Below are 27,260 nucleotides of genomic sequence, written 5' to 3'. Positions count from 1 at the left end.
CGCTGTGCTGCAGGGAGCAGTGGGGGCCCAGCAGGGGGCGCTGTGCTGCAGGGAGTGGGCGGGGCCCAGCAGGGGGCGCTGTGCTGCAAGGAGCAGGGCAGGGGCCCAGCAGGGGGCGCTGTGCTGCAGGGAGCAGGGCGGGGGCCCAGCAGGGGGCGCTGTGCTGCAGGGAACAGGGGGGGGTCCAGCAGGGGGCGCTGTGCTGCAGGGAGCAGGGGGGGGTCCAGCAGGGGGCGCTGTGCTGCAGGGAGCAGGGGGGGCCCAGCAGGGGGCGCTGTGCTGCAGGGAACAGGGGGGGGTCCAGCAGGGGGCGCTGTGCTGCAGGGAGCAGGGGGGGGGTCCAGCAGGGGGTGCTGTGCTGCAGGGAGTGGGGTGGGGGCCCAGCAGGGGGCGCTGTGCTGCAGGGAGCAGGGCGGGGGCCCAGCAGGGGGCGCTGTGCTGCAGGGAACAGGGGGGGGGGTCCAGCAGGGGGCGCTGTGCTGCAGGGAACAGGGGGGGGGGCCCAGCAGGGGGCGCTGTGCTGCAGGGAGCAGGGGGGGGGTCCAGCAGGGGGCGCTGCGCTGCCGGGAGTGGGTAGGGCCCAGCAGGGGGCGCTGCGCTGCAGGGAATGAAGCAGGGTGCTGGGGCGTTGCCCTGTACGGAGCAGGGCGGGAGCCTGTCGGGGGGCAGAGGATCCCGTGAAATCTCCCGAATGTTAAACTCTCGATTGAGGCGCGAAGCCCTTTGCTGCGTTCAGTGACTCTGGGTTTATTGTGATTTTAACAATCGTGCACAGACCAGGCGTGTGCGGGTGAACCGGGTCCCGTTCGTGTGACGCCCTGGCACACCCAGGAGCATCGCAACCCCCCGGGACAGCCGTAGAGCACAGGAATGAACCCGCATTGCAGAGGGCTGGGGTCAGCCCGCGCTCACTATATATCGGCTATTGGATTCTTGGTACGGCCGTCGCCCCGTGGGGCTGTGACAAAGCCAGGCCCGATCTGACTGGGGTCTGTGCAGTGCCCACCCTGACAGGGTCCGAGTCGAGACCTGTGAGGCATCCGGTGCAGTGCGGCCCCCAAACTCGGTCAGGGCCAGCACAATGGCCAGTACACGGGAGTCCCTGATTCCAGAGGCTGCCTATTCTTGTAGCATAAATAACAGCAGGAACCGTAATCAACAGCAACGTTCCGCCCCAGAGCCAGGCGCATCGCAGCACCAGGCAATGTGCTTTCCAAATCCAGAGGGCGCTGGTTCTGGGGGCGGGAGATCCCGCTGGGAAGGGATCCTCACACATGGAAACCGGGAGGCCTCTCTCGTGCCTGATTCGACATCTCGGCAGCTGGGCCCGCACAGAAAACGGAGAGAGCTGCCGATTAGCCCCGGGCGCTCTTCCAGTGGGTGAAAGAAGGGCCGGGAGGTGCCAGAATTCTCCGATGCGGGTCAGTGGCTAGAAGAAACGGAGCCTCCCTTTGGGACCCTTCCCTTTTCCACCTGCGAAAGTGACCAGAAAGACAACAGGCAGTGAGGCCCCGGGGTATCTTCATCCACGGTTATATCTGGGCGGATTCCAGAAAGCTGCAGACACAGGGATCACTGGCTTGGGGCTGAGATGCAGCCGCCTCTGGGGAGGAATTGCAGGGGAGCAGCTGGCCAGGGAAGCTGCATGGGCCTGGCTCATCTGGCCATGAAATGCAGCCACCTCTGGGGTGGGCTGGCTGGGTACTGAGCCACTAGCACGTAGTTCAATGTAGAAAGAGGTTACCCTGGGATCCAGTGGAAAGTGCTGGGGGGGAGTGAGGGAGGCACAGGGAGGGACTCTGCCTGCTGGGGGAGAGTGCCCCTGCTGAGCCCTGCCCCACTCCCTGCCCCACAGCGCCCCCTAGTGCCACCCTGGGTAATTGGGACAGCCCTGCTTGCCAGGGGAGCATGCCCCCTGCTGAGCCCTGCCCTGCTCCCTGCAGCACAGAGCCCCCTAGTGCTGCCCTGGGGCACTGGCCAGCCCTGCTTGCCAGGTGAGAGCGCCCCCTGCTGGGCCCAGGCCCACTCCCAGCAGGTTGATGCCCCCTAGCACCACACTGGAGGGGCAGGTGGTGACAGGGATGGTTTCTGGCTGAGTGGTTTGCAGCAAGGTTGGTCCCAGGAGCTGGGAGGTGGCTCTGGCTGGGAGGGGGCAGATTGCAGGAGGGGCAGGTGGCTCTGGCTGGGAGGGGGCAGATTGCAGGGGGGCAGGTGGCTCTGGCTGGGAGGGGGCAGATTGCAGGGGGGCAGGTGGCTCTGGCTGGGAGGGGGCAGATTGCACGGGGGGCAGGTGGCTCTGGCTGGGAGGGGGCAGATTGCAGGGGGGCAGGTGGCTCTGGCTGGGAGGGGGCAGATTGCAGGGGGGCAGGTGGCTCTGGCTGGGAGGGGGCAGATTGCAGGGGGGCAGGTGGCTCTGGCTGGGAGGGGGCAGATTGCAGGAGGGGCAGGTGGCTCTGGCTGGGAGGGGGCAGATTGCAGGGGGGCAGGTGGCTCTGGCTGGGAGGGGGCAGATTGCAGGGGGGCAGGTGGCTCTGGCTGGGAGGGGGCAGATTGCAGGGGTGGGCAGGTGGCTCTGCAGGGAGCACACTTTCTGGAACACCTCTCAGGGTGGATGGGGGGTAAAAAGCATCCGCAGGTGCCTAGGGACTCACCTTGCCCCCCTTTGGCACCACCAGGCGGCCTTGGCTTCTGCCCCTTGCCACTGGCACCTGCAGGGGAGAGAGTCAGTCAGTGAGTGTCTGCGCAGGCCCACATGGGTCCTTTCAGCACAGCGCCCCCTAGCGCCCGGCTGGTATAACAAGAGCAGCCTTGACAGATGCATCAACTGAATCCTTGCCTTGCTCCCTGCCCCAGAGCGCCCCCTAGTGCTGTACTGGGGCATTGGGCCAGTCCTGCCTGCCTGAGGAGAGCGCCCCCTGCTGGGCCCCCATCCTACTCCGTGCAGCACAGCGCCCCCTGCTGGGCCCTGCCCCACAACACCCTCTAGTGCCGCCCTGGGGCATTGGTCCAGTTCTGCCAGGTGAGAGTGTCCGCTGCTGGGCCCAGACCCACTCCCTGCAGGTTGATGCCCCCTAGCACCACACTAGAGGGGCAGGTGGTGACAGGGCTGGGCTCTGGCTGGGCGATTAGCAGCGAGGTTGGTCCCAGGGTTGGTCTGATTGGGAGGGGGCACAGTGAGACCACACTCCTGACCACCCCTGAGACATGCAGGGGAGGGAAGAAGGAGCCCCAGGGGGTGGCAGGGCGGGGCTGGGCTGCGGATGGCTGGGTGGTTGGCAGGCAGGGTGGAAGTTTGCTCCCCGGAGTTGGGAAGGGAATCTGATCAGGAAGGGGCAGATTGCAGGGAGGGCAGGTGGCTCTGGCTGGGAGGGGGCAGATTGCAGGAGGGGCAGGTGGCTCTGGCTGGGAGGGGGCAGATTGCAGGGAGGGCAGGTGGCTCTGGCTGGGAGGGGCAGATTGCAGGAGGGGCAGGTGGCTCTGCAGGGAGCACACTTTCTGGAACACCTCTCGGGGCGGATGGGGGGTAAAAAGCATCCGCAGGTGCCTAGGGACTCACCGTGCCCCCCTTTGGCACCACCAGGCGGCCTTGGCTTCTGCCCCTTGCCACTGGCACCTGGAGGGGAGAGAGTCAGTCAGTGAGTGTCTGCGCAGGCCCACATGGGTCCCTGCAGCACAGCGCCCCCTAGCGCCCGGCTGGTATAACAAGAGCAGCGTTGGCAGTAGGGGACAGCTCCATCAACTGAGTCCTTGCCTTGCTCCCTGCCCCACAGCGCCCCCTAGTGCTGCACTGGGGCATTGGGGCCAGCCCTGCCTGCCTGAGGAGAGCGCCCCCCGCTGGGTCCCTGTCTGCTCCCTGCTCCACAGCGCCCCCTAGTGCTGCACTGGAGGATTGGGGCCAGCCCTGCCTGCCTGAGGAGAGCGCCCCCTGCTGGGTCCCTGCCCCGCTCCGTGCAGCACAGCGCCCCCTGCTGGGCCCTGGCCTGCTCCCTGTAGATTGATGCCTCCTAGCACTGCACTAGAGGGGCAGGTGGTGACAGGGCTGGACTCTGGCTGGGTGGTTTGCAGCAAGGCTGGTCCCAGGAGCTCTGGCTGGGAGGGGGCGGATTGTGGGAGGGGCAGGAGGCTCCGCAATGAGACCACCCGTGGGAGTTGCAGGGGAGTGAAAAAGGAGCCTCGGGGTCTCACCTTCCTCTTCCGTGGCACCACCAGGTATCTCTGGCTTTGCCCAGCCTTTAGTGGAACCTGCAGGGTAGAGAGGTCTAGTCAGCGTGTGAATCGCCTACACGGGTCCCCGGAGCAGGAACAGCGCCCCCCAGCAGCACGGCGCCCCCTAGTGCCACACTGGAGGGGCTGGTGGTGGCAGGGCTGGGCTCTGGCTGGGTTGGTGGGTGGCTGCCAGGGCTAGCTGCATACCCCAGTGCATTGGTCCCCAACATTTTGGGGCAGGGCCACTCAAGCGCTGGGCACCCGGGGGCGGGGCTGCGTATGCACCCGGGGCTGGGGCCGTGCACACGCCTGGAGGGCGCCGGTCCTGTGCCGCATGCCCAGGGGTGGGGCTGCCCATACGCCATGTGCCCGGGGCCAGTACTGCTCCTGTGCCGCGTGCCCAGGGGCGGGGCCACCCATATGCCATGCAACCGGGACTGGAACAGCCCATGCGCCACACGCCCGATCACTCAGCGGGCGCACAGAAATGGCCTGGCGGGCACTATGTCACCTGTGGGGACCACTGCCCCAGTGTGTTGGTCCCAGGAGCTGGGAGGTGGCTCTGGGTGGGGTGGCAGATTGCAGGAGGGGGCAGGTTGCTCTGCAGGGAGCACACACGTCTGAATGCCCCTCGGCCTGCCTGGGGTATATAAAAGTGTCCCCAGGTGCTTAGGGACTCACCTTGCCCCCTGGTGGTACCCGCCGTGGGCACCGGCTTTGTCCCCGCTCCACCGGAGCCTGCAGGAACACAGAGTCAGGGAGGGTCTCCAAGCCACTGACATTGTTCCTGCAGCTCAGCGCCCCCTAGTGTCTCACGGGGGCATTAGCATGAGCAGTTACTGGGAGGTGAGAGTGCCCCCTGCTGGGCCTGGCCCTGCTCCCTGCAGCACAGTGCCCCCTGCTGGGCCCTGGCCCTGCTCCCTGCAGCACAGCGACCCGTAGTGCCACCCTGGGGCATTGACCAGCCATGCTGGCAAGGGGAGAGTGCCCCCTGCTGGGCCCTGCTCCACTCCCTGCCCCACAGCACCCCGTAGCCCCACATGAGAGGGGCTGGTGGTGGCAGAGCTGTGCTCTGGACGGCTGGGGGGTTGGCAGGCAGGGTGGAATTTGGTTGGGAGGGGCAGGTTGCTTTGCAGGGAGCACACACGTCTGAACACCCTTTAAGTGTCCACAGGACTGTACAAGTGTCCCCAGGTGCTTAGGGACTCACCTTGCACCTTCGTGGTACCAGCCGTGGGCACCGGCTTTGTCCCCGCTCCACCGCAGCCTGCAGGAGAGACAGGTTGGTCAGGGAGTGTCTGAGCCACCCACATTGGTTCCCGCAGCACAGCGCCTCCTACTGTCACAGCGGGGCACTGGAGTCCACACTGACACCCAGGGAAGGGAATCCCCTGCTTTGCCCCTTCCACCAGCTAAGGCCCTGGTGCTCCTAGTGCTGCACTAGAGGGGCTGGGGGCAGTGGGGCTGGGCTCTGGCTGGCAGGGGGGTTGACAGGCAGGCTGGAAGGTGGGTCCCAGGAGCTGAGAGGTGACGCTGGGTGGGAGGGGCAGATTGCAGGAGGGGCAGGTCGCTCTGTAGGGAGCACACTCTGGAGCACTCACAGGGTGGCTGGGGAGTGAAAAAGCACCTTTGGGTGCTTAGGGACTCACCTTGCCCTTTAGTGGTACCAGCCGTGGGCACCGGCGTTGTCCCCGCTCCACCGGAGCCTGCAGGAGAGAGAGATGCATCGTCAGGGCGTGTTCCCACAGCACAGCGCCCCCAGTGTCACAGGGGCATCGGGGGGCAGTACTGACGCCCAGGGAAGCCAAGTCCCTGCTCTGCCCCTCCCCACCACCTGGAGCCTGGTGCTCCTAACGAGACATTAGAGGGGTTGGCGGCAGCAGGGCTGGGCTCTGGCTGGCAAGGGTAGGTGGGAGGGGGGAGGTTGGCAGGCAGGGTGGGCAGGTTGGTCCTAGGAGCTGGGAGGTGGCTCTGGGTGGGGTGGCAGACTGCAGGAGGGGCAGGTCACTCTGCAGGGAGCACCCACGTCTGAACACCAGTTACACTGCCTGGGGAGCGATACATGGCTTAGGGACTCACCTTGCCCCTTTGTGGTACCAGCCGTGGGCACCGGCTCTGTCCCTGCTCCACTGGAGCCTGCAGGAGAGAGCAGCATAGTCAGGGAGTGTCTCAGAGACACCCACATTGGTTCCCTCAGCACAGCGCCCCCTAGTGTTGCTGTGGGCACTGAGCCAGACCTGCCTGTCAGAGGAGAGTGCCCCCTGCTGAGCTCTTCCCCACTCCCTGCCCCAGAGTGCCCCCTAGCACCACCCTGGGGCATGGGGCCAGCCCTGCCTACCCAGGGAAAGCGCCCCCTGCTGAGGTTTGCCCTGCTCCCTGCCCAACAGCGCCCCCTGCTGGACCCTGTGGCATCAGGTTTACCACTGTCTGCCAGGCGGGAACATCCCCTGCTCTGCTCTTCTCCACCCGCTGGAGCTGGGAGCGCCCTAGCACAGCACTGGAGGGGCTGGTGGTGGCAGGGCCGGGCTCTGGCCAGGCAGGGTGGAAGTCTTCTCTCAGGAGCCGGGCGGTGGCTCTGCTTGGGAAGGGGCCGATTGCAGGTCGCTCTGTGGTGAGACCACGCTGCCAGATACCCCTCAGCCTGCCTGAGGAGTGAAAATGTCCCCTCAGTTGCCTAGAGACTCACCTTGCCCACTTGTGGTGCCCACCGTGGGCACCGGCTTTGTCCCTGCTCCACCAGAACCTGCAGGAAGACACAGTCAGGGAGTGTCTCTGAGCCACCCACATTGTTTCCTGCAGCACAGCGCCCCCTAGTGTCACAGTGGGCACTGGGGACAGCACCGGCTGCCTGGGCAGAGCAGGAAGACCCTGTGGAGCACCCTGGTTTTCCTTCATGGGCTCCCTTCCGAGCCGTGACCTAGATGCACCCTGCAAGGAAATGGAATTTGCTTTCTTGATCTCCCCTTACTTGGAGTCGGCTCCACTGGACAGGTGTCCTCTTCTGTGATGGCCGGCACTGGCATGGGCTGGTTGGCAAAGTAACCATCCCGTGTGATGTCCATGATCCACTTCTCGTGTGCCCTCACGTCCGTGTACACGCCTGGCTGGCTCTTCCTCCCACAGCCATTGCTGAAGCTGGAGAGGCCCGCCAGGAACCAGGTGCCCTTCTCGCTGCATATCAGTGCCCCCCCATCATCGCCCTGCATGGCCAAGAGCAAAGGGACAGTTGCAGGAGCTCCCAGGTGGGCGCATTCTTGGAAGCTGTGGCCCAGGGGATACTCCGGGTATTCCTCTTGGAGTGGCTGCATTGGGAGCAGTCCCAGAAATTAAGTGGAATCTCCCCCCCCCCCCGTGAATGACCAGGAGCTACCCCAGTGTACAGTGGGTCAGAAGTCACAGGGGCCTCCCCTCCCACCATGAGGATCTGAGGATGCTGCATCCATGCCCAACCCAAGGCAGGATTAGCCATGGAAAATGGGACAGCTCAGCCAGAGAACCAGGACATACTGGATCCATGGCCTTACCCAGCCCTGAGTGGGTAATAGAACATGCCAGCACCATGGACAGTTCCACAGGAGGACGGGGGCGGGGAAACATGCCCATCCAATCAGCCAGGGACATTAGAACATGCCAGCACCATGGACAGTTCCATAGGAAGGTGGGGAGGAAGGAGCCTGACTCAATCAGCCTGAGCCAATAGAACATATCAGCACCATGGACAGTTCCACAGGAAGGTGGAGGGGGGAGAGGGGAGAGAAAGGAGCCTGACCCAATCAGCCAGGGCCAATAGCCCATATCAGCACCATGGACAGTTCCATGAGGCCAGTAAATGGCTGGGTGCATGCCCAGGGCAATGCTGGTTGGTTCAGCAATGGCCAATTGGACATTACAACATGATGGGCAGTTCCATAACCCCCCCCTCTCCCCCCCAGTGCTGGGTACATGCCCAACTTCAGCCCTGGGGGATAGGACTTTTCAGCACCATGGACAGCTCTAGAGGAGCCAAGATTTACATTGGAGTCGTCTGCACCCTGACAGTCCGGAGCATCTGAGAACGGGGCAGGGATGAGACGGAGGGATGGACGCCCTCCCAGCACCAGGCCCCAGTACAGAAGATGGGAGGATGTCTCCATTGATGGGTCCTTCAGAGCCAGCTCCTGAGGCTGCCCAGATGTTCTGAAGACCCTGGGGCCATGCTGGGCCCACAGCTCACTCACCTCACAGCTGGTGGTCTCTTCCTGCTGAGCAGCGCAAAGCATTTCCGGGAGGATGGGCACGGCCTCACCACCTAAGATGGACTGGTTGTAGCTGCAGTTACAGGCCACTGGTCCCACGAGAGCCACCCCTACCCCCTGGAGTGGCTGCGGGGTGGGTGCCCGAGCTGCGGAAGCACAGAGACATTGGGTTGGAAGTGAGGACGTCCTACCCCTGAATCCAACCCGGGCCTCTTGAGCCAGACAGTTACCAGCTGGGGGGCAGACCCCATCTGGCGCCCCCTAGAGGGGAAAGGCCCCGTGTGCCACGTACCTTTCTCCCGTCCCCTGGCCCAGCAGGTGCCCCCAAGCCGGAACCGGTGTGTTTCGTAAGGGAGGCAGATGGCCCAGAGGTGCTCCCCAAACCCCACCGGCTGGGCCAGCTGCAGCAGCGCGATGTCGCTGCCCTCGGTCACGTTCACGAAGGCCCCGTGGAGGATCAGCTTCCGTAGGCCCCGCTCTTCTTGCCAGCGTGGCTCTGCCCCCTCCCGCCGCTCGCCCAGCAGCACCTTCCAGTCCGTGTGCTCCTGCCGCCTGCAACACAGCCCCTCGGGGGTCACCGATCTGTCGGGGGCAGGCTGGGAACCAGAATTCCCGGGGTCCTATCCCCGTCTCAGGGCAGGGAGTGGGGTCTAGTAGGATACAGCAGCAGGGACTGGAGGAGGGGGGTAAGCTGCTGGGTTTTGTCCCTGGCTCTGGGAGCAGAGTGGGGTTCAAAGGGGGAGAACATCAGAACATCAGAGCAGCCAGACGGGGTCAGACCAAAGGTCCTTCCAGCCCAGTGTCCTTTCTGCCCACAGTGGCCAATTCCAGGTGCCCAAGAGGGAGGGAACAAAACAGGGAACCATCAAGTGATCCCTCCTCTGTTGCCCATTTCCAGCCTCTGGCAAACAGGCCAGAGACACCATCCCCGCCCATCCTGGCTAATAGCCATTGATGGACCTAACCTCCATGAATCTATCTGGCTCTTTTTGAGCTCTGTTCAACTCCTGGCCTTCACAACATCCTCTGGCGAGGAGTTCCACAGGTTGTTGGTGCATTGAGTGAGGAGACACTTCTTTCTGTGTGTCTCAAACCTGCTGCCTATTAAAACTGGGCAGGGCAGACATTACAGACAGCCATTCGTATCTGCCAGAGACATGGATATCCAAGGAGGGGGCCTCCTCTCCCTCCCTCCTCCTCCCAGCCCCTGCTAGGTCACCCAGCCTGGTGCCCCTCACTCACTCGATGAAGCAGTGAGCAGCCGCCAGCACCCAGCTCTCGGAGATCAGCGCTCCCCCGCAGACGTGCTGCCCTCCAAACTGCAGGCTCACGTACCAGGGCCAGGCCCCCGTGGCGGAAAAGTTCAGCTCGTATCCCTTCGGCTTCCCACAGCCTGGAGAGATTAGGAGTCAGTAGCCCCTCGCCTGCCCTCCTAAGCCAGCCCAACCCTCAGTCCTGGGGCTGGACTAGAACCAGCGCCCCCTAGAGGGGAAAGGCCCCATGTCCCGTTCCCCACTGGCCGTACCTTTGCACTTCCCTTCCTCGCTGCTGAAGGGGGCTGGCCCCGTCTGGACAGCAAAGGAGGCTCCCCCGGTGCGGTTCTTGATCCAGCTGGCGTAGGCTGTGACCTCGGTTATCAGGATGGGGCTGTGGGGCCGGGCACAGCCCACTGAGAAGCTGAGGATCCCGGCCTGGAACCACGTCCCGTTCTCGGAGCAGACCACCGGCCCGCCCGAATCACCCTGGGAAGGGATGGGCAGGGGAGTCAGGGCGGGGTCCCTTCGCCCCCTGGCTCGGGGCAATGCTTTGCCTCCTCCCCTAACTCATCTGCTCCCACTGGGCACCCCCTTTTCAGTCACCTGGCAGGGCCCCACGCCTCCACTCTGGAACCCGGCACAGATCAGCCCCGGCCTGGCCGGACTGGACAGCTCCTTCTGCCGCAGGTTGCTGTGGATGCAGTTGCAGGTCTCGGCACTGAGCAGGTCCAGCTCCACCTTCTTGAGAGGCATGGGGGGTGGTAGGGTCCCTGCGGAGAGGGGGAGGAGAAGACTCACTCTGGGCCCAGTTGGGGACCAGCCTGCCCCAGCTGAGCAGGGTGGGTGAGACGTCTCCATCTTCCCCCAGTGGGCTCTCCCCTTTCACTCACTGTCCTCCATCACCCGGCCCCAGCCGGTGGCCCAGCACTGGGACCCAAAGGCAAACTGGTGGCTGGGGTAGGGCAGGCAGATGGGGGCTACGTCACGGCCAAAGGGGACGGGCTCCGCCAGGCGCAGCAGAGCGATGTCCATGCCCTGGGTGTAGTCTTGGTACTTCTCATGGGTGATGATCTGGGAGACGTTGCGCACGACCCCCTGCAGCGGGCCACCGCTCAGCTGCAGACGCCCCAGCACCACCTTCCAGGCAGCGGGGTCCTTGGTCGTGTCTTTCCTGCGGGGAGATAAGAAAGGGGGTGTCATGACCGGGCTGGGAAAGTGCTGGGTTCTAGACTCCACTGTTATAGGCCCGCGGCTCTGGAGTGGCTTGTTCTAGATAGGGCACATAGCTCGAGGTTGCTTCCTGACTCTGGGTGGGGGACGTTGTTCTATCTCAATGCCTCTGGATGCTTCTTGCTTCCCCATTCTGGGGTTATCGAGTAGGATGCACTCGGCTCTAGATTTGTGTCTCTTGGTGGGCATCCCTTTAGATGCATGGCTCTAAACTCGCTCTGGATTCAGCTGGAGATGTGTGGCTCTAGCTTCCTTCTAGATTGTGCCTCCAGAACTCAACTGTCTTGCTCACTGTTTTACATCCATGGCTCTAGAACGGCTCCAGGCAGTGTATAAAACTATTCGATTGTGAGTCTAGGCTAATTCTAGATGTAGAAAGCATGAGGTTCTTTGCTGTGGTTGGTACACGCTGTTTTAGTTCCATGTCTCCATGTTTGTTCTAGATGGTGCTTGCAGATCTAGAATCACTGCTCCTGTTGCTCTTTCTAGATTAATGGTTCCATAATTTCTAGATTATGCTTACAAGTTTAGCTCCACAACTGCAGATGGTGCACACCACTTTACATTCACTGCTCGTGGCTCATTCTAGATTAGGTGCATGGTTCTAGACTCATTGCTGTGTACTATAGACTCTGAATACCTTTCTAGATCTTGTAGGTGCTTGAGATTTAAGCTGAGGATGTTCTCCTAGAGTCTCCGGCGTACGTGGTTTGAGCACAGGTCTGGTCTAGAGCCGTAGACGGAGGCTTGTTCATTCTGGATTTAACACATGGTTCTAGCTTTCTGAGTGGCGCACGTGATTCTAGCTTTCTTGCCCTAGGCGGTGAAACAGCCCTGGATGTCCAGCTCTGCTTTCTCAAAGCTCTAGATGCACAGCTCTCGACACCATTCTGGAGGCCTTGCTGTGGTCCAGAACAGCCCTGAGCACTCTCAGCAGGAGAGGAGACCCACAGGTCAAGCTGCCCCATGATGCAGACTTTTATTGCCCCTGTGCTAGCCCCGAAGTTCTAGACTCACCCGATGAAGCAGTGAGCAGCCGAGAGGATCCACTTGTCACCGATCAAGGTCCCTCCACACAAGTGCTCCCCGCGGAGCTGCAGGCTGGCCTGCCAGGGCCATTCCCCTCTCTGGGCATTGGTCCCACCAACGATTCGGTTTAACACTCTCTGCTGGCCACAGGCTGGTCCTGGAGAGAGGAGGGAACTGAGTGATCCCCCAGTAATCGACTCCACCCATGGGAGAAATCAAAGGAGGAGCGGTTACCCCAGGAGGGGAGCAGAGTCCAGTGGTTAAAGCAGGAGGGAATGGCTTCACTTGCCTAGTCTATCAATATAGGTTGAACCTCTCTGGTCCGGCACCCTCAGGACCTGACTGATGTTGAACCAGAGAATTTGCCAGACCACAGAAGTCAATATTCCCAACACTGCCGCTGCTTCCTGGGCGCTTAGAAGACGTCAAGGGGTAAATTAGAGCTAAAGAACAGCCCAGACACAGAGCCAGGATGGGCAGCTGGACACAAACTTTATGGGACTGCAGGAAACTTGGCCACACCCACAAGTGGACGTCCGGCGAGCTCAAATCACGCCGGACCATGGATGTGGCCGGCCAGAGAGGGCCAGATTAGAGAGGTCCAGCCTGTATAGACTCTTGGAAATGTCGGAGTGGAAGGGCCAATTGAGTCCAGCCCCCAACGCCGACACAGTAAGTCTATATCGTCCTTGACCCGTGTTTGGCCGACCTGATCTTTAGACCCTCCAGGAATGGGGATCCCACGTCCGCCCTTGGAAACCTTGGTCCAGAGCTTAATAAAGGGAGGTTGTGGAACCTCCATCCCTGGAGACACGTAAGAGCAGGTTGGACACACACCTGTCAGGGATGGTCTAGACGGTGCTTGGTCCTGCCGTGAGGGCAGGGAGCTGGACTCGATGAGCCTGGAGGTCCCTGTCAGTTCCAGTGTTCTGTGATGCTGTAAAGTTTCTACTTTCTAACCTAACTCTCCCCTGCGGCCGAGTAAGCCCTTTGCTCCTTGGCCGACCATCAGTGACATGGAGACCCCCGGGTGACCCGCCGCTGTATAACGGCCCTGCACCCATTTCAAGATGGGCCTCCGCCCCCCCCCCCGCTGTCTTCTCTTCTCAAGACCCAACACAGCCCGGGGTGTGAGCCTTTCCCCATCGCTCAGCGAATGGAAGCGTTTCCCAGGGTCTTGCTTTTCCTCCGGACTCTCTCCACGTGGCCACATCTTTCCTAAAGCGCAACGCTCCGAAATGGAGACAGGACTCGGGGTGAGGCCTCCCCAGTGTTGAGAAGGGGACGGTCCCTTCCCGTGTCTTCCCTGCAGCACCCGGGTTCACACATCCCAGTGCTGAATTTCCACCCCCGGGTCTCAGCCCCGGTCTCGGGGCATTGGCAGGTTCGCAGTAGCCCACTGGGGAATGCGTCAATCCTCCTTTCGGGACCCGTTGTCCCTACTCCCCGCCCACCACTGCTCCATGGCTGGTGGAACCAGCCAATCGGGAGCCTGGAAGAGGGCAGCTGAAATCACCTGCCACAAGTTCGGAGCAGAGTTTGGGGCTTCCTACCTGCAGCCGCTGCTCCCTGCTGGAGGCCTGTAAGGGAGAGAAAACAAGGGTGAGGAGCCTGCGTTGGTAGCCCCGGGCGGGGTCTCATCTGGAGGGCCACGGTGGTGCAGCAGGGCCTGGTATCTGACTCCAGGACAGCCCAGGCCCAATATGTCCAGTGGACTCAGCAGGGAGAGCGTCCATCTTTGAGGCACTAACTTTTGTGGACTAGAGCCCCTGGGTTGGAGGAGAAGGACCCCTGGGCTCCATCCCTGGTTCGGGGAGGGCAGTGGAGTCTAGTGGTTAGCAGTGACTATGGCTGACCATGGAATTTAAACCCCAAACCCAGATTGCAGCTGTCGGCAAGGACTGGTCCAATCTACACAAACCAGAGAGCTGTCGTGATCCAGTGCGCCCCTCCCCGGGCAGCAGTTCCTCAAAACCAGCCTTCCTAAGCCTGTCAGACTCTGGAAACGTTTTCCTCACAATCAGCCCCCGGCTCGCGCCGCTGCTGCCGAGACCGGCACGTGCTCTTTTCGGTTCAGACTCCAGGGCGAGGTGCCTGACTCACGTTTCTCAGAACCTGCCCCCCCCCTTGAAGCAAAACACGTGTCTTCCCCGCGAAATGCACTGGCCAGAGCATCAGCACCTGCAGGTGGCTGTGAGAAAACCTCCCACGAGCAGCTCCCAGCGCGGAAACTTTGGCAAAACTCCCCCGAACAAGTCCCTGCAGCGGGAGGGGAGATGGGGTGTGGATAACGTTGCCGCAGGGTGCAGAGAAGAGCCGTGAGAATGAGTTAAGGCTCCTTTTCCCCCTCCTGCTCCTCTCCCCTTTTTCTGCTTTATATTTGTCCCCCGGTGCCTCTTGCTCCACTCATCTGAAGAAGTGGGCTGTGCCCACGAAAGCTCATGACACCATCCGCATGTTTTGTCCGTCTCTACGGTGCTACAGGACCAGTCCTTGGTGTTTAAGGGTTTTTTTATTGCCTTATGGTGAGATGCCCCAAATCAATCTATTTAGCTTAACAAAGAGAGGGTTAAAAGCTGCCTTGGTCACCTTCTCTAACGACCTCCACAGGGAGTGAATATTTGTTAATGGGCCGTTCAGTTGCGCCCAGAAATGTCTAACAAGATCCAGTGGGTGGAAGTTGAGGTCAGACACATTCCGATGGGAAACGAGGAGGGATTGAATCACTGGAACAATTAATCAAGGGTCGGGGAAGATTCTCCATCCGTAACTATCGGTAAATCAAGATTGGAAGGTTTTTTCCGCGGGATCTGCTGTGATACACACACAGAAATCCTACAGCTAGCCGTGTGGCATCTGCGCCTGTAAGTGATACACAACAGTAATTCTCAAACAGCAGTCCGCAGATCCCTGGGAGGCCTGTGGCCTGTGTCAAAGGGGTCCCCAAAAGACTTTAAACTTAAAACGGACTAAAAAGCATTCCACTGTATTTGTGCAGACAATCGATTTTGAGAGGGGCCCCCGCCAGTAAAACGTGTGCTTGTGCGGCCACGCCGCTGAGATTGAAATGCCACCCAGCTGATTAGCAGAGCGCCCCCTGCTGGGTGTTTTGTGGTTTTATTGGTGGTGCACATTTGCACGTGCCTTGGTGCATGGAACAATTTTATTCCACACACGGAAGGGGGAAAATCAGCACATGGAAAAGACTCGAGGGAACGTCGGCCCCTCATTTTCGAGGGGTCTGCCCATCAGTAAAGGATGAGAAGCACCGTCACACCTAGCACCTGTTCTCACAAAACTGCCAAGGGTGGACGTGGCTGCCAAATTCAGCCTATAAATAAGGTGCATGTTTTTAATGGGGAGCGAAATTAACCATGGGAACAACTTCCCCAGGCTAAGGGTGGGGTCCTTGATTTTTGAATCAAGTTTGGCTGTTTTCCCGAGAGCTCCGCCCTAGGAGTTATCGAGGGACAGGCTGATGGTCTCCAGGGAGCTCACCCCTAGCTGGTCGCGATGGGCCCTTCGGCTCTGGGAATCTGGGAATCCATCGGCCACCAGCAGGCACCGGAGGGGGTGCTGGACCTGGGACCGCACCCCGCCGGGCAGGGCTGGGTTTCGAAGGAGGATGCTCAGGGCCATGGGAGAGGGACCGGGGAGGAGATTGCGTGAGAGGCTGCCTGCAGGCGGGAGCCTGGCCAACTCGGAGCCAGAACCCGAGCCAGGGAGGGGCTGGACGCAGGGATGATGAAGCCCAAGGGGGAGGAGTTGGGGGAGGTTTGGGGGGCTGGGGAGAGGATGTGCAGGAAGGCAGGGCTGCGGGGGAGCTGCAGGGAGGCTGCGCTGGGTGCGAGGAGACGTGTGGAGGCAGGAGGCTGGGCCCTGGCAAGACACCCTGTGGCAGGAGAAGGGGGGAGAGGGGGAGGAACCCCGGGACGCCGAGGAGGGACAGAGAGCGAGCAAAGGCCCCCACAGGCGGGGCATCCCCAGAGAGGGGGCTCTGGGCAGAGCTGAGACCGAGGCAACACCCAGGCAGCGGGCGATGCCCTGAGCCCCTGGCGGGCCCGGGGATGTACCGGGAGCAGAGATTGCTTGGAGAGATTCACACTGAGGAGCCGGGGTCTGAGGAGCTCACAGGAAGATGGTGGGAAAGGGGGAGCCCTGTCTGATGGGGCGCTGGGAGGGGTGGACCCCAGAATTAAAACGGGCTGGCAGTGATGTGGGAGCCAGGACTCCCCAGCTCTGGGAGAGGAGTGGGGGCTAGTGGTTAGAGCAAGGGGCTGGGTGTCAGTGGGGCTAGGTTCTGTCCCCAGCTCTAGGAGGGGAGTGGGGGTAGTGGTTAGAGCAAGGGGCTGGGTGTCAGTGGGGCTAGGTTCTGTCCCCAGCTCTGGGAGAGGAGTGGGGGCTAGTGGCTAGAGCAAGGGGCTGGTTGTCAGTGGGGCTAGGTTCTGTCCCCAGCTCTAGGAGGGGAGTGGGGGTAGTGGTTAGAGCAAGGGGCTGGTTGTCAGTGGGGCTAGGTTCTGTCCCCAGCTCTGGGAGGGGAGTGGGGGTAGTGGTTAGAGAAAGGGGCTGGGTGTCAGTGGGGCTAGGTTCTATCCCCAGCTCTGGGAGGGGAGTGGCGGCTAGTGGTTAGAGAAAGGGGGCTGGGTGTCAGTGGGGCTAGGTTCTATCCCCAGCTCTAGGAGGGGAGTGGGGGCTAGTGGTTAGAGCAAGGGGGCTGGGTGTCAGTGGGGCTAGGTTCTATCCCCAGCTCTAGGAGGGGAGTGGGGGCTAGTGGTTAGAGCAAGGGGGCTGGGTGTCAGTGGGGCTAGGTTCTATCCCCAGCTCTGGGAGGGGAGTGGGGGCTAGTGGTTAGAGCAAGGGGCTGGGTGTCAGGAGGGAGGGGCTAGGTTCTGTCCCCAGCTCTGGGAGGGGAGTGGGGGCTAGTGGTTAGAACAGGGAGGGTTCCACGTCAGCTGTGCTAGGTTCTGTCCCCAGTTCCCAGAGGGAAGTGGTGTCTAGTGGTTAGAGCAGGGGGCTGGGAGCCAGGACACTGCAGGTTTGCCTGGGAGCTGAGTGGTGCAGCCCTGCCCTGAGCTGAGCCCTGGCTTGGAGGAAGCTGCTCATGGCAGTTTGGAGTTTCACCAGACTTTTTGCACCTGCTCAGAGGCAGTGAACAAACAGGGCAGCGACCTCTTCTCGGAAATGAGGGTTTCCCTGCGTCCCAGCTCCGCTCCAGCCCCAAATGTAAACAGCCCTGCCCTGATACGGAGCCCTGGCCACGGCCCCTTTCCTCTGCCCCGGAGGGGTCTCACCGGTCCCCAGGCACAGCTGGGAGCCCCCCCTGCTCCCCCTCAGGGGTCCCTGGGAGCTGTGGTTAGAGCGGGTGCGGGGGTAGGGGCAGATCAGGATTCCTGGGTTCTGTGGCGGGGGGGGGGGGCTAAAGAGTGAGACTGGGGGGAGGGGAGGTCTGGGACTCAGGACTCCTGGGCTCTCTCCCTGGCTCCGGGAAGGAAGTGGGGGCTAGTGGTTAGAGCAGGAAGGGTGTGAGCCAGGATCCTGGGTTCTCTCCCTGGCTCCGGGAAGGGAGTGGGGACTAGTGGTTAGAGCAGGAAGGGTGTGAGCCGGGACTCCTGGATTATCTCCCTGGTTCAGGGAGGGGAGTGGGGGCTAGTGGTTAGAGCAGGAAGAGTGTGAGGCAGGATCCTGGGTTCTCTCTCTGGCTTTAGGAAGGGCGAGGGGGCTAGTGAGTGAAGGGGGGTGGGACTGGGAGCTGGGACTCCTGGATTATCTCCCTGGTTCAGGGAGGGGAGTGGGGTCTAGTGGTTGGAGCAGCAGGGGCTGGGAGCCAGGCCTCCTGGGTTCTCTCCCCAGCCCTGCTTTGCAGGTCCTGGCCCCAGCTGCACAGTCGCTCGGTGCCGATCTCAGCCTCACCACAACATGCCTGCAGAGCCGCTTCCAAACCGCACCAACCCCGTCCTGCAGGCAGATCTCCCTCCCCTCCCGTGACTCACAGATCCCGAGCAGCAGCAGTCGCCGAAGGCCGAGGGATTCCATCCTCCACGGGCCCGTCTCCTGCAATCCTCCCGCGCCTGCCTCCTAGGCACGGTTTAAATACACCTCACACCTGCTGCCCCGGGTCGTCACGCCTGGGCGCGCCTCGCCAGCATTACTCAATGAGGCGTGTGTGTGCGTGTGCCGCTTCGCGAGGGCCCTCTCTGCCCGCCACCCCCGGGCTTGTACGGCTCCTCGCTGCTCTCGGACAGAATCAGAAATACAGAGGCCTTCTTGCCCCTGCCTGGCATCTTTTCTGGTGGTGCTGGAATTTGTGTCCATTTTTGGCCATTGGAAATTAAGGGCTTGGCCACCCTAGATGCCTCTATGGGTGACTGGAGATCTAGGAAAATTTTGAGATGAGACACAGTGAGGAATTAAGCCCAGATTAACTCTGAAGACAAAGGAGTTCTTAGGCAGTTGAAAACACTTCTGCCTGGTTTTGGGAATCTCTATTGTACTCCGATGTCCAATAAACAGAGGGGATAAAACCTCTCAGTGTTAAAGATTTCAATTTTATTGCAGTAGCTTTTTGAACACACTTTTTACTCACATCCACAATGCAACCTCAAGAGGAATTCTTGCTGAGTTAATATTCAGATTGTATTTGGATTGTGTATTCCCCCCCCCCCCACGCACACACACATACACACATTTGTCTCAAAGAACTAAGAAACCGTTGGGAGAAAAATCTCTGTATTTAACTGATATTTGTTGAATTGGTTGAAATCTCTTTGGTGAAAGAATGTCATTTTAGACCCATTTGACTCCCTTTTTAAAAAAGGTCACTCAAGTACCCTTCTTTGTCAAATATTTTACTTTATTCACCATATTCATTATTAACCACTAAGGAATTATATTGACCACTAATATTGTACAATCTTGTTACACAATTTAAGAACCTGTCAAGATCCCGCGCGCGCGCGCACACACACACACACACACACACACACACACACACACACTCCCCTTGTGCCAGGCACTGCATAGACCAAGATAGAAGACCCCATTTTGCCAGGTTCTGCATCAACTGAGACTGGGAACCCCATTCTTGTGGTTGCTGCATAGACCTTACAGAAAGTGTGGCCCTCATTATCTGAGGCACAGTGCAGAGACAGAGTTATAGACAGTCCCTCCCCAATAAACTCATAATCTAAGCATGGACTTGTTTGCTTTGTAAGTCCCAAATCTACATTTAACTCAAACACTTACGACACAGTGGGGAGAAGGGATGTTTTTGTGAAAAGTTCCACATGCTTTAATCTCTCTGAGGCAGAACTCACCTTGCTGCTTGGGGTTTATACACTAACTAGTATAGTGGGGAGCTGGTCTGTCTCTGGGGCTCCCAGACACTGCCATCAAAAAGTAAACAAATCTAAAAAAGGCTCCCCCAAACCGGTGTAAACCAGAGGCACATAGAATCATAGAATCATAGAATCATAGAATAATAGGAATGTCCAATCTAAACCTCCCCTGCTGCACTTTAAGCCCATTACTCCTTGTCCTGTCCTCAGAAACCAAGAGGAACAAATTTTCTCCTTCCTCCTTGTGACACCCTTTTAGATATTTGAAAACCGCTATCATGTCCCCCCTTAATCTTCTTTTTTCCAAACTAAACAAGCCCAGTTCATGAAGCCTGGCTTCATAGGTCATGTTCTCTAGACCTTTCATCATTCTTGTCGCTCTTCTCTGTACCCTTTCCAATTTCTCCACATCTTTCTTGAAATGTGGCGCCCAGAACTGGACACAGTACTCCAGCTGAGGCCTAACTAGTGCAGAGTAGAGCGGCAGGATGACTTCACGAGTTTTGCTTACAACACACCTGTTGATACAACCTAGAATCATATTTGCTTTTTTTGCAACAGCATCACACTGTTGACTCATATTCAACTTGTGGTCCACTATGACCCCTAGATCCCTTTCCGCCATGCTCCTTCCTAGACAGTCGCTTCCCATCTTGTATGTATGGAACTGATTGTTCCTTCCTAAGTGGAGCACTTTGCATTTCTCTTTATTAAACCTCATCCTGTTTACCTCTGACCATTTCTCTAACTTGCTAAGGTCATTTTGAATTATGTCCCTATCCTCCAAAGAAGTCGCAACCCCACCCAGTTTGGTATCATCTGCACATGTTGAAGGTCAAGGAAGCACAGCTGAATGGCTTTGGCAAAGTATTCAGGCTTTCATTCTACATCATGCATGATCCCTGCAGATTGGCAGAGGTCCCGTGTGCATTGTTAATCAATGAATAGGAACTGATGAAGCCAGCACAAGGCAAAACTTGTTCCTGGGAAGCGTGTTTCTTAGATTTCATCTGGGTCTGCATGCGTGTATGTGCGTGTATCTGTACAGAGAGGCAGCCTGGAACTGAACCAGCCAATCATTTACCGGCCAAGAGGCCATAACGAGCCAGCTCAGCATGAGTGCAGGCCAGCGCGTGAGGGGAAAGCGACGCATTTCAAAGCTGCGCCTCGGTTTCCCTGGAAAACACTCCCACCCGTGATATGGGGAGACCAGACAAAGCCAGATTTCTCACTAACAGCTCAGGGACTTCATAGGAAATGCTGAGGGGCAAATTCCTCAGTCGCGGATGCCAAGAATAAAAGAGTTTGTTACTGAGATCATAACCTAGTGGGGTCACTGTGGATTGCACACCCATAGTGAAATCCCCAATATTTGCAAGAGCTTGTCCCCGGCCCACATTGCTCACGGTCTAAATAGACAGATAAGGCCAGAGCGGAGAGGGGAAACTGAGGCACAGAACAATTCAGTGGCCTGCCCATGGTCATGCAGGGAGATGGGAGGTGAACCCAGGAGTCCCGGAATCCTTCCCTGTGTCTTAAGCACAACAGTTCTCCTTTCCCATTCAACACTCAGCCTGGATGATGTATTGCTGAGGCTAGTGTGGAATAATTGGATTCGACAGCATCTCTGCCTTATTTAATACATTCATTCTCTAACCCTCCCAGCTGCAAAGAAAGCTGTCGAGCCAGTGTGAGGGGTACCTGAGTCCATAGCGAGCATGACGCAATAGCTCCAAGAGGTGAGCAATGGCCTCTTATAGCCCAATGGCGTTGTTAACACTTGAACCTAATGATGACACCTGACCCATCAGTGTAAATTCAACTGCTGATTATTCTGGTGGATAAGAAAGATGGAGCAGACTGAGGGTGGAACCCATGTGGGTGGGGGAAATGGTGGGTCATTACAGGAGCCAAAGAAAGAGTTATGCCTGTGGTAGAATCTGTTAACTCTGAAGCCTAATGACGGTACTTACAAATGCTGGTTTTGACTCTGTCACTCCTGATGGTTTCAGTGGAAGGGTGGGAGAAAGAGCACGGGTGGAGCCCATCTGGGATGTAGGAGGGGGACTGGGAGCTGCTGCCAGGAAGACTAGGTTCAGCCTGTGTTGCCTCTGAAGTCTAATGATGACGCTTACCAATGGTGGTTATCACTATTCTCTGGCTGATCATAGACAGCCACGCTGGAAGGGGGGCAACCAGAGAGGGGCCCACACCCTGTGCAGAGTGGGGGGCAGGCTCGGTCCATGAGGAGGGGGCAAACAGGTGAGAGGACATCAGGGAGGGACAGGCCAAAAGAGCCAAACCAGCTGGTTCCTATCTTGGCACTTCCAGGGCATGTGCTGCTGGCGGGGGAGAGGGAGGGAGAGGGGGGGAATTTCCTGCCTCCAGTCAGTTCTGATCTAATGCTGCAGTGTGGCACCAGGGGGCGCCATGCTGCAGCAAATGGGGCAGGTGGCTCAGCAGGGGGCGCTCTCCCCAGTGCTGGTCCCCAGTCACCACTAGGGGGCGCTGCGCTCAGCGACTCACAGACCTTAAGCCAGATGGGATCCTCATGATGGAGTCTGGCTCCTGCTTGCTGCTCCGGGACTCGGCTGTGGGGCCATGCCCCAGGGGAGGGCGGGGGCTGGGGCAGCCCGGGGGGCTCTGGCAGGGAACCGGAGGGGGGGTCCAGCTGGCATGATCCTCTGAATATTGTTGGGATCTCCGATGTAGGGCACCACCTCTAACAGAGGCAGGCTCCCGGGGGGCCCAGATGGAGCGGGATGCCCAGGGGGGTCGGGGACTCCATCTAGAGGCTGTGATGGAGCTCAGGATGCTCACACATTGTGCATGGTTGGTGAAATCTAAGGGAACGGCGACACTGGGGGATATTTCCCCCGAAATAGCGACCCCGCGTCCTCAAACACGCCCGTTGTTTCGAATTATTTTTCCAACTCAGGGGCGCGCTGTGGCAGCTTCCCTGTGGCCCTTGTTCCAGGCGGGTTTAGGGGTGGCTGGAAATAGCGCTAGTTCCTCATTGGGCGCGGGGTAGGGTTTGAAATAAGCAGAGCCAATCGTGTGGATCGTTTCGCGTTCAGGGTGCCGTGTGGACGCTCCCAGCAGGCTTGGGGCTTGCACCCGGCTTCTCACCAGGCTGCACGGAGGTGAGGGACATGGTAAGGGACCCCCTAAGACGCTCTGGGTCCCAGTCTCCAGCCCCAGACCAGGGGGTTGGCTGGGAACGGGGGGCAGAGAATGGGACACTCCATTGAGGGAGATTCCTGTTTCTCCTCCTTTAACCCCCTGGCCTTGTCTTCCTGGATGAAGGGGTGTGAGCGGCCCCCAGGGGAGCCGGGAGCAGCGGAGGTGGCTTGGCAGGGTCCCACGTTGGGAGCACAATTCCCCCTCCTCCCTCGGAGAGTAACACGGGTCACAGCCATGAACTCAACCTCCCCGGGACTCCCCGCATGAGGACACAGCCTGGGCTCCCCCTTCCCGGGGGGCCACATTTCAGCCCCCTTTGTCCCACCCCAAGTGTGTTTTCCTCCCAAACCCCATTTCCTTTGGGGAGCAAACGATCGCGACTCAGTGACCTTTGGGTGGAAAAATGTCACTGACAGTGGGACAGTGACCTGAGAAACGCTGGAACGGGATTGGGGGTTCAACCCTCCCGCGCCCCTATTGGCTGGCTCCAATGCAACGGAAAATGAGCGAGAAAAAACTCCAATTCTTCCTTCCAGGGGTTTTTCATGAAAATGTGACCGCCCCCCCCCATCCTCCCCCCCACAAAGAAACGCAAACCAGGGGAATCTTTGTTTCTCACACTTGTTGCAAAGAAAGCAGTGACAGTGCGGGCAGAGGGGTGCGGGGGGGGGGTGTGGGGGGCTCAGGGCGCAGGGTCTGGGGGCAGGTTCTGCATCGCTCCGGTGGCAAAGCACCAGTCTGGGTGAGCTCCCCAAATCGCATGGCAGGTTGGAAGTTCCATCGATTCCCACAGGCCCCTCCCCCGTCGGTCGGTCTGTCTGCGGCACACAGAGCTTCCCGGGGCTCAGATCTGGGGGTGCTGGCTCCTCTCCACTAGTCGTCATCCTGCACTAGGGGCTCCCGATCGGAATCCCCTGCCCTGTCCTGCCCCTCTGCCCCCTGCCTTGAGTCGTTGGTCCCCCCCTGGTTCTCAGCCGATTTCCGCCCAAACCGGGCCCCCAGCCAGCCGCCCACAGCTGCCCCTATCGCTCCGAGGCCTCCTGCCCCAACGCCGATGGCCGCTGCTTCCTCCACCGCCACCACAATGGCAGCCACCCCCGCTCCAACCCCCACCCCTACACCTGCTCCGACTGCTCCCAGAACCACCCCGCCAATGGCCAGGCCCAGCCCCACGGCCTTCTTTAGGAAGCGCTGCTCGTAGGCCTGCAGGAACTGGGCCCCCGGCTTGGCCAGATCCTCCTCCAGCTCCTGCAGGGCAGCCTGTCTGGGGCCGTCCTCGCCCCGCAGCTCCTCCCGGCAGCGATCCTGCAGCTCCTGACGCTTCTCCTCCAGGCGCCGCCGCATCCTCGCAGGCTTCAGCTTCAGGCAGCTGAACAGGCCCCTGTGGCCACGGTCCTGCCGGGAGGGGAGAGCGGCCAGAGGGGATGGGAAGTAGCATCACCCGGCCATGGGGAGGGGGGTGTTGCTCCCTTCCACGCCCACAGCCCCTGAATCCTGACCTGCAGCCCCATGCAACTCAGACCTACCCCCAGCCTTGCTGGTGCCCCCCACCCCACCCTACAGTCCCTGCCCCCCCCCCCAGCCCTGCAGACACTCTGCACACACCTGCTGCTGCACAAATTGCTGATGTTCCCTCTTGGCTGTTTCTACGGCTTTGCGGTTTTTCTCCTCTCTCATCTGGGCCAATGTCTCAGCCATCTGTGGGGGAAGAGGGGGCAGGGTGGGGGAGGGGAAGGGTCCATGTCAGAACGGGGAGCCCCCCACTTCACACCTCCCCCCCATTGCTCCAGGACCCCACTCGCTGCTGTCACCTCCCCGACCCACCACACCCCCCAGAGGCAGGGCCAGCCCCTTATACCACCCCTAGTCCTGGCCCTACGGCCACCAGGCCTGTGGAGGGGGCTGGTTCCCTGACAGGGCTCCTTGGGGCCAGTCTATTTCTTGGGGGCTGGGAGCCGGGGGGCCTGGATCAGGGCATGGGTGGGGAGATGAAGCAGGGGGCAGGGGCAACCTGGTACCTTCCCAGGGGAGGAGAAGTCGTAGCGTTTGGTCTTCAAGTCTTCGTAGACGTCCTGTGAGGAACAGAACATGGAGCCCCCGGACAAGGGACAGCTCAGCCTCCCATTGCCCCCCCCGAGCATGCCTCCCCCGGATTAGACCCCCCCATTTGCTGGCAGCCCCCTTTAGCCGTTTTCCAGCCGGGCCCCCCCCTTGGGCAGACCCCGCTCTCCCACCTTGATCCTGGCAGCCAGCTGGGCCCCGCTCAGCGCCTTCCCGGCTCGGTCCGTCCGCACGCGGGTCCCTGCGGCACGCGCCAGGCTGCTGACGTAGTCGTACAGGTGCTGCCGGAAGTCTGGCTGCATGTCTGCAGGGGGAAGGACCCAGGTGTCCGGGGCAGGGCACAAGTGAATGGGGAATGGGGGTGGGGCCCAGGAAATGAGGCCCCATCCCTCTGCAGTGGGCAGTACAGCCAACTCTAAGCCAATGGGGTGAGCCCAGCACAGGGATTATGAGGAGGCTGCAGCACAAGAAGGGAGTTGGGGTTCAGGGAAGAGGGCAGGGGCAGCGCAGGAGGGGGGTAGGGGCTGGGAGCAGCCCCTCCCAGACCCTGCACCCCAATCCTCTAATCCTGGCCACAGCCCTAATCCCTGCACCCCCTCCTGCACTCCTGCCCCAGGTTACGACCCCCTCCCAGACCTTGCGCTCCCTTCTCCTACACCCCCTCCCCAGGCCAGAATCTGCTCCTCATTCATATCCCTCCCAGACCCTGCACTCCAATGCCTGTCCCAGATCACAAACCAAGCCCCTGCACCCCTACCCCAGGTCACACACCCCTCCCAGACCCTGCACCTCCTCCTAGAGCCCAGTGTGTGGCCCCAGATCACAATCCCCTCCTTCACCCAACCTCCCTCCCGGATCTCACACCCTAGTCCCTTACCCCAAGCTGCCTTCTGCACCCAACCTCCACCCCAGACTCCGCATTGTCTCCATTGATATCATGGAAAACTGAAGCCTTTGACCACTTACCAAAATCATGGATTGTCCCCCCACCCATCAACAATTATTGCCCACCCCTGCTTTAGAGCTAACCCTTCCCTGTAGAAGGCTGGCTCATGGCTGGCAGGGCGCTGTTGAGGGAATTGAATAAGGAATCAGACTTATGCAGAAGAGCCCAGACATTTCAGGAGCAGAGATCAGGCTACGGGGAGCCAACGAAGCAGTCAGAGGCAGCGTCAGAGCAGTGCTCAGCCCGTCTCTGCAGGGAGCAGGAGTTAGAGAAACGGTTAGAAGGGAGCAGGTGTCAGGCACAGGAAGCAGCAGAGGAAACACAATGTTGGAAAGAGCAAATGGCACCTGCCTGATCACTGTGCGGGTGTAAATCATCCCGTGGTCGGCTGTTGGAAATGATCAGAGCTGGACAGTGTCTGCAAGGAGGTGGGGAATGTACAGCCTAGTACAAGAGCCAAGCGCCCGCCGCAGAGCGCCCCAGAGAGATAAAGTGAGCCCCGGGGTGCAGGAGGAGACACGGACTGCGAGTGAGTTGGGGCAGGAGGGAGGCTCAGTCCCTGCTCCTGGGGATGTGGGGACCTGACGGAAACAGGCACCGGCGGGTCCAGCTACTAGAAGGGAAGCAAGAGAGTTAGCTCGGCCGACGTGGTACCGTGAGGGGCCCAGATGGCGCTTGGGTCTCAGGAACCGCCCGGGAGCCACAGGAGGAAGTTCTCAGAGCAGCTGCTGGCCGGGACCTGCAAGAAGAGAAGCAACGTCCTAGAGTGACACCGTGGGAGTTCGAGTCACGTGCAGGCTGAGAGGAGGGAGCTGGTGATGCTGGGGCAGAGATGAGCTGAGCAAAGAGGGAGGAGGTCTCCTCTGTTCTGGGACCATTTTCCCTGATGGGAGTGGGATTGTGGGGAGATTCCTCTCTGGCAGCGGAAGGGGGAGTGTGGCAGCGAGTCAGGGTTCCTCCGCCTCCTGCACCCCTGTAGTGGCACGAACAGACTCCACCAGCCAGTAGAACAGGGTGGGGTTATTGCTTCTCCAGGATACAGCACAGATGTAATCCGGTTCCAGGGCCAGGCCTAGGATGCCTCAGCCCCCTTGAGATGGGGGAGCCTGGGCCCCTAAATCCCAGCCCCCTTACGCTGCTTCCTCCATGATTCCGGACAGAAACTAAAACTCTCTCCCAGCGCTGCCCCCCAGCCAGGTGCTTGTCTCCGCCTCCTCCCTTTGTCTCCCTCCCTGGGTGGCTGAGCCTGGGTGTCTGGTTAATCCACATTTGAGAAAGTAAGTGAGAATCTCCCCTCCCAGCACAGGGGGACCCCGGCTTACAGAGAAGACAGCCCCCCACTATAGCACAGGGGGTGATCACCATCTAACAGGCAGCACTCTCATCTGGCCCCAAACACCAGTTCCTGTGACACCAGTCTGGGGCTGACGCCCACCCCAGCACCGACGGCAACGACCACCCCACCCCCACCCCAACCACCCCACGTGATTATTCTTTGAGAAGTGCTCATAGGGAGGCAGGACCAGGCTCTGTCCCTTGTAGCCGCGGTTTGAGTAGTGCCCAGGCTGGGCGTTAGGAAAAAGTTCCTGCCTGTCCGGGTGATGAAACACTGGAATAAATTGCCCAGGGAGGTTGTGGAATCTCCATCACTGGAGATATTTATGAGCAGGCTAGACACATACCTCTCAAGGATGGGCTAGACCAGGGGTGGGCAAAAGGGCCTCCGGGTTGATCCGGCCCACGGAGGCCCTCCCACTCCCCCACCCCCAAGTCCTGATAT

The 27,260-nt window shown here is 59.9% G+C and overlaps 2 protein-coding genes across 12 annotated transcripts; both read right to left on the bottom strand.

Moving 5' to 3' along the window:
- Positions 1-733: 733 nt before the first annotated feature.
- LOC102461837 (serine protease 53-like) lies at positions 734-18,025 on the bottom strand. Of its 11 annotated transcripts, XM_075928645.1 has the most exons (19): positions 17,947-18,025; positions 13,510-13,536; positions 11,945-12,113; positions 10,588-10,868; positions 10,301-10,467; positions 9,967-10,183; positions 9,684-9,834; positions 8,734-8,993; positions 8,424-8,587; positions 7,175-7,406; positions 6,893-6,949; positions 6,286-6,342; positions 5,856-5,912; positions 5,417-5,473; positions 4,888-4,944; positions 4,186-4,242; positions 3,557-3,613; positions 2,652-2,708; positions 734-1,473 (listed from the first exon to the last, which is right to left on the bottom strand). In XM_075928645.1, the coding sequence occupies exons 1-19, from the start codon at positions 17,987-17,989 to the stop codon at positions 1,430-1,432; spliced, it is 2,211 nt and encodes a 736-aa protein (XP_075784760.1). In that variant the 5' UTR covers positions 17,990-18,025; the 3' UTR covers positions 734-1,429. The 11 variants fall into 11 exon arrangements, with proteins under 11 accessions (XP_075784760.1, XP_075784759.1, XP_075784762.1 ...); XM_075928644.1 differs by lacking the exon at positions 17,947-18,025 and having other exon boundaries at positions 13,510-14,715; XM_075928647.1 differs by lacking the exons at positions 2,652-2,708; positions 17,947-18,025 and having other exon boundaries at positions 13,510-14,715.
- A 5,055-nt stretch (positions 18,026-23,080) lies between these two features.
- Positions 23,081-24,836, bottom strand: LOC142829290 (RING finger protein 112-like). Its single transcript, XM_075928663.1, has 4 exons — positions 24,708-24,836; positions 24,492-24,545; positions 24,079-24,171; positions 23,081-23,868 (listed from the first exon to the last, which is right to left on the bottom strand). The coding sequence occupies exons 1-4, from the start codon at positions 24,834-24,836 to the stop codon at positions 23,347-23,349; spliced, it is 798 nt and encodes a 265-aa protein (XP_075784778.1). The 3' UTR covers positions 23,081-23,346.
- Between the last annotated feature and the right edge of the window lie 2,424 nt (positions 24,837-27,260).

This window comes from Pelodiscus sinensis, chromosome 4, assembly GCF_049634645.1.
Source record: "Pelodiscus sinensis isolate JC-2024 chromosome 4, ASM4963464v1, whole genome shotgun sequence".
NCBI lineage: Eukaryota > Metazoa > Chordata > Testudines > Trionychidae > Pelodiscus > Pelodiscus sinensis.
This window is presented reverse-complemented; position numbering and strand designations above follow the sequence as displayed.